We start from the raw sequence: 5,137 nt of genomic DNA, 5'->3' as shown, positions 1-5,137 counted from the left end.
CCCTTAAATCAAGGCATCACTTTACCTGTGTGGAACAAGTCGCTCAACAATGTTGTCTACAGCAATATTTGAAGCAGCACATGCAAGAATCTTTGATCCACGTTTCACTTCTTGTAAGATAATCTCCACTACAGTAGTAGTTTTTCCAGTTCCAGGAGGCCCATGCAGCAAAAATACATTTTTTGATGACAGGGCTTTCGAAATGGCATCTTTCTTTGGAGAAAAAAGGTAGAGACAAAGTACCTTAGTTTGTGAGAAAAAAAGGGAGCATGCACAAAGAGTGATATATATAAAGTAAGCATGGACATGACAACTCTAGACACATAAACACGTATAAAACAAGAAACTACAATATTAGTTATTTATTTATTTATAAGACGACAATATTAGTTATATACAAAGCCTAAACAAGCATGACAACTTTAGTAAAAGTTTCTGAATCCAACCCAGGATGACCAAGACCCAATTATTTAAACTAAACTACAACATATTACAGTAATGGGGTGGAGGGTTTGATCACAGGTTGAAGACTTGCTAGGTAAATGGGTGACTTGCCAATCATATATATATATATATATATATATTAGAGTTAGCTTATTTAGAAATTCACGTGTTCAAAATGGGCTGATCATTTAATAATAAATAAATGAGACAGTGATTTACTTTATAAGAGAATCCACACCAAAATTTCTTGAACTTCATCAATGGTTATTCAGAAAGATCTTTCTATTCATTTATCTTTCAGCTCCAATTGTTGTTTACCCCTAAAATTTTAGATAGGTGAGCATTTAGACTCCAAAACTTGAAAAATGAGTGTGTCAACCATAAACAATCCAATTGAGAGTGAAGTTTTAAAAAAATCAGTCAAAGGAAGTAGTCTCAAATTTTGAGAGAAACCAACCACCACTTGTTAGAATCTATGAAGTATGGGTGTGGATCCGGATTCGGGTGCAGGTGCAGCTGCGGATGCGGGTGCGGGACTCGGAAATTTTTGAAAAAATAAGGTGCGGTGCAGCGGGATACATTTTTAATAAATTATTAAATATATTTTTATATAGTGAATTTAATATTTTTTATATAAAAAAATTCAAATAAAGGGTAGAGTTTATTATTAAAAAACAATTATTTATAATTTGTTTTTAATAAAATCAATATTTTTGGTAATTGTAAACAAAAAACCACCTTCCAAGAAGGTTCCTTTGCTCCTTTTCCAATTCCCAAGCCCACCCACGTAAAACAATTGACTTTCTCACCTACTTAATTTATATTCTTTTGTTATAAACCTTTATTCTTCTTCCTCACCTCTTCTTAGTTCTAACCATTTCTTTGTGTCTTCTCATCTTCTTCTTCCTTCTTTTCTTTTCTTTTTTTTTTTTCCTTTTTTTCTTTTTTTTCTCACAAGGCCACATGAAGCAGAAAAATGGCAGCCAGCGGCCCATTTTGGCCTGTTTCAGCAGCCGTATCGGCCGGAATCGGGCCGTATTGGTCTGTTTCAGCCGGAATCAGAACGTATCGGCCATTTCGGCTCCCGTTTCCGTTGGAATTGGGCCGAATCAGCCGGTTTCATCCCAAATTGGTGCAAATCAGGCTGAATAAAAAAAAATGTCGAATCAGCGTGTTGGACGCCGTGTCGGGGAGAGTTCGGTGCGGGTGTGGCAGCCCTAGAGCCGCACCCGTGCTTTCTAGGTTAGAATCCTTTGTTACTTCATTGTGACTATGCGCATGATCTATGGTCTGTGGGGTTTTATCTTTTTGGAGTGCATTGAGTTATGCTGAAGAGGGTGGTCAAGGTGTTGGCATGCTGGAAGGTGGATTTTGATAACCATCATTCAGTCAATGTTTGGTAGCCATGCCTCGTTGGGTTATGCAGACCATTCTGTCATACTTTTGATGGGATTGAGCGTTCAGCTGTGGAGCTAAAGATGTATCTTTTATGTTCCATATTTGTTTGGTTAGCTGCCTTATTCAGTCATTCTTTTTCACGATTATACTCATCACAAAGAAATAAATACTTTAAAGGTAGAAAATAGCAAATAATAAAAATAAGTATTCATTATAATTTAGTAATAAAAAATAAAAAATAAAAAAACTGTCTGAATAACAACCCTTTATTGTGTATGAGAAATACAAGAGATTAAACTTATGCACCTGAGAGTGGTCTAGGTTGGAGTTGAAGAGGGTGCATGTAACATTCTTCTTCGTCACTGTCGGTTGCCTCTCTCCAAATAAGACAGGAATGAGATCAGAAGCAGGCCCCTTTTGCACACCTTTACTCAATTGTATCAATGCATCCTTCATCCTACGGTAGGTAACCTGTATAATTAATCAGTACTTGCAGCATTTTTTTCTTCAATGAATATTTATAAACACAGTACATTTGATGATTAAAAAAATCCCAGCATGGACATAAGAAACCAGGAATTGTATTCCAGGGCCCCTTTTCTGGATTCGTAACTTGTACAAACTAGAAACCAAATTTTACAGTTGATTTGATATGAATGACAGATATGATTCAATGTAAGAAAGCTCAGTAACTACATTGTTCATAATATCCAGCAATTTGAACTCTTACAAACTTCTAAGTGATCTCTATATTGGTTCAAAAAAATCTAACTCACTCAAATAAATGATTTAGAACTGGCTTGTTGTCTGACTTAGGTAACAATTCATGCCAACATAAAAAATATTTTTAAGTAACTAGAAAATTTTTAACAGCATACCTCATTTGCCACTTTCTCTAGACGAAGGGAACTATTCAGACCATCTTCTGGGACGTCATCAAAAGCAACAGTGATTGATGAGTCCTGTTCAATACACACACCAAATCACCAGCAAAAGCAAGCAGTCACAAAAATAGTCATCTGCAAACTGAAAACAAACATGACTGTTAAATAATCACCCAACGCTCTGTTTCTTCGGAATTACCTTTAACCGGTAAACTACCCCTTGTCCAAGCGCAGGAGACCCTAAATCAGCCTTGTTTGGTTTTAAAACAACCACATCATGGGTTCCAAACTACAACCAGAAAATAACGATAATGATAATAATAAATAAATACAGTAAAAAATTGAGATAGAAAACTAGAGGGTTCCAACTAGGATATCTTTTCAACACGCCTAATTTAAAACACTACAGTGTGCTTCAATGCAAGTCATACTATACTAAATAGTATGATGAAGAACATAGAATCACCTCAAGAATCAGATTTAATAATTAATCAAAAGGAATTGCAGAATCTTCACCTTGTGAGCAGGAAGAACATCCCCTTTAGTAGATTGGAACTCAAGAAGAGTTTTCCCCATTAGACCTGTCTATTGTCAGAATCACGGTTAAAGAAAAACTTTAAGAAAACTTGGGTAGCGCAATGCTCACTTCATTTTACAAAAAAAGTGCAAGAAAAAGACCCAAAAAGAGAAAAGAAAAGAAAAAAAGATGCATTCTCCAGTGTCATAACCAAACACAATTTCATTCAATATACTTACATTTTAGTAATAGTTTCAACATTACTTCTTACAAGAATGTATTTTGCCATAATTCATTCAAAGTTACCAAACGCTACATTAGTTGGCCCACCGCCCACCTGTTTTTTCTATGTTTGATATATATAAGGTCAGACCTTGGTGCGAAGGCAAGTTACTAGTTAAATGATTAAATTCACTATTTCCTAATAGCTTAAGGTTTTAGGAGAATCGGTAATTTATCGTCACTTACAAATAAATAAAGGCTACTTACCAATTACCTGTCCCAGATCCCATAAAAAGCGGGCGTTTTTGCATTGGGTATGACATTTTATATATATGCATAGTAATGCTTTTTTTTTTTTTAATTTGTTTTGGATTGCTTCCAATTTTCACAGCAACATATGAATGGTGGGTTTTGATTAAAAGTAAAAGAATAAAAAAAAAATTAAAAAAAAAAAAAAGAATTGAAGAGGTCACCTGGGCATCAACACACTTCAAGTTGAGAATAGTGGAGCCCTTCTTTTGAGCAGTCTCTACATTTCTGGACGCGCCTGTACTAATTGACGCTGATATCTCAGCTTCCTACAACACATTTTTTTTATTAAAAAAAAAATTAATCAAAAAATGCATTTAATTATCTCTTTTTCCCCGTTTAGTTTTTGCAATCCTATTAATTCAAAACACAAATGATTATAGGCGAAGTTGAACAAAGAAAATGAAAGAATTAATTATAGAAAGAGAGGGAGAGAACCTTCTCCAAATCAAGAAGAGGGGCGGTGATGGAGACGAATTGTTGGAGAGTGAGAGGAGATGATTTCTTCCTCGTATTCCCTCCCTCCATTATCTCTATTCTATTAACCGGAGAGATAGAGAGAGAGAGAGAGAGAGGGGTGCACACACTTGGCGAACGTTAGTGAAGCGTCCGCGTCTCTCTGTTCTACCTCCGCCTCTGGGGTTTTGGAGCGTAGTTCAATTCTTGTTTTTGGGTTTTTTGGAATAATAATATTATTTATTATAAAAAATAAATAAATAAAGCTTTTTGGAAGAAAATAAAAAGTATTTTAAATAGTTATCTCACTCTCACCTTTCATAAAAAAGTGTTTTCAAAACATGATATTAACAAAATTGACAAGAAAACTCTCCACGTGGATCTCATGATTCCCAAACATGATTTTCAAATAATAGGGTTTGTTTGTTACTTTTGTTTAAATAACATTTTTCAGTGTTTAAACAATATTATATGTATTTTCACATATTTTTTCACCCACATATATTTCTAAAAAAATACAAACAATGTTACTAAAAATCACTTACCAAACAGGGTTTTGAAAACACAATTTCAGAGTAAATTTTGAGATTTTGCAATTTGTGCAAGGCAAGTTGTGTTTTTACATTAAAACACAGTTTGAAGACAAATTGTGAAATGGTGTTTTAAAAACATAATTTTAAGTGCAAACTTAAAATCATGTTTTTACACTTAAATCATATTTTAAAAACCGGCTAATTGTATAATCATGTCTTTAAAACACAATTATAATATAAATTCTGAAATTCTATCTTTCACACTAATTGTGTCTTTAAGACACAATTGCAATGTAAATTTTGAAGTTATATTTTTTATGCTAATATGAGGGACAAAATTGCCCTTTGCCTTTTTTGAAAAAATTAAATAGCCT

General features: G+C 34.0%; 1 protein-coding gene across 2 annotated transcripts; it reads right to left on the bottom strand.

The window, feature by feature from the left end:
- LOC112015846 (uncharacterized) lies at nt 1-4,454 on the bottom strand. 2 transcript variants are annotated; one of them, XM_065761512.1, is made up of 7 exons: nt 4,213-4,453; nt 3,939-4,043; nt 3,243-3,311; nt 2,926-3,015; nt 2,721-2,804; nt 2,149-2,313; nt 1-213 (listed from the first exon to the last, which is right to left on the bottom strand). In XM_065761512.1, the coding sequence occupies exons 1-7, from the start codon at nt 4,300-4,302 to the stop codon at nt 22-24; spliced, it is 795 nt and encodes a 264-aa protein (XP_065617584.1). In that variant the 5' UTR covers nt 4,303-4,453; the 3' UTR covers nt 1-21. The 2 variants fall into 2 exon arrangements, with proteins under 2 accessions (XP_065617584.1, XP_065617585.1); XM_065761513.1 differs by having other exon boundaries at nt 32-209; nt 4,213-4,454.
- Between the last annotated feature and the right edge of the window lie 683 nt (nt 4,455-5,137).

Source organism: Quercus suber, unplaced genomic scaffold (assembly GCF_002906115.3).
Source record: "Quercus suber isolate HL8 unplaced genomic scaffold, Cork oak 2.0 scaffold_416, whole genome shotgun sequence".
NCBI lineage: Eukaryota > Viridiplantae > Streptophyta > Magnoliopsida > Fagales > Fagaceae > Quercus > Quercus suber.
The sequence above is the reverse complement of the archived record's forward strand: the minus strand, read 5'-3'. Positions and strand labels throughout refer to the sequence as shown.

What these genes read in the sequence shown, in the direction of transcription:
- LOC112015846 (XM_065761512.1), bottom strand. Translation starts at nt 4,302, where the DNA reads ATGGAGGGAGGGAATACGAGGAAGAAATCATCTCCTCTCACTCTCCAA. An exon ending in TGAAGTGTGTTGATGCCCAG is followed by an intron (nt 3,312 to 3,938) that starts GTGACCTCTTCA and finishes TTCTGACAATAG; the next exon opens with ACAGGTCTAATGGGGAAAAC. An exon ending in ATGTTCTTCCTGCTCACAAG is followed by an intron (nt 3,016 to 3,242) that starts GTGAAGATTCTG and finishes TTCTGGTTGTAG; the next exon opens with TTTGGAACCCATGATGTGGT.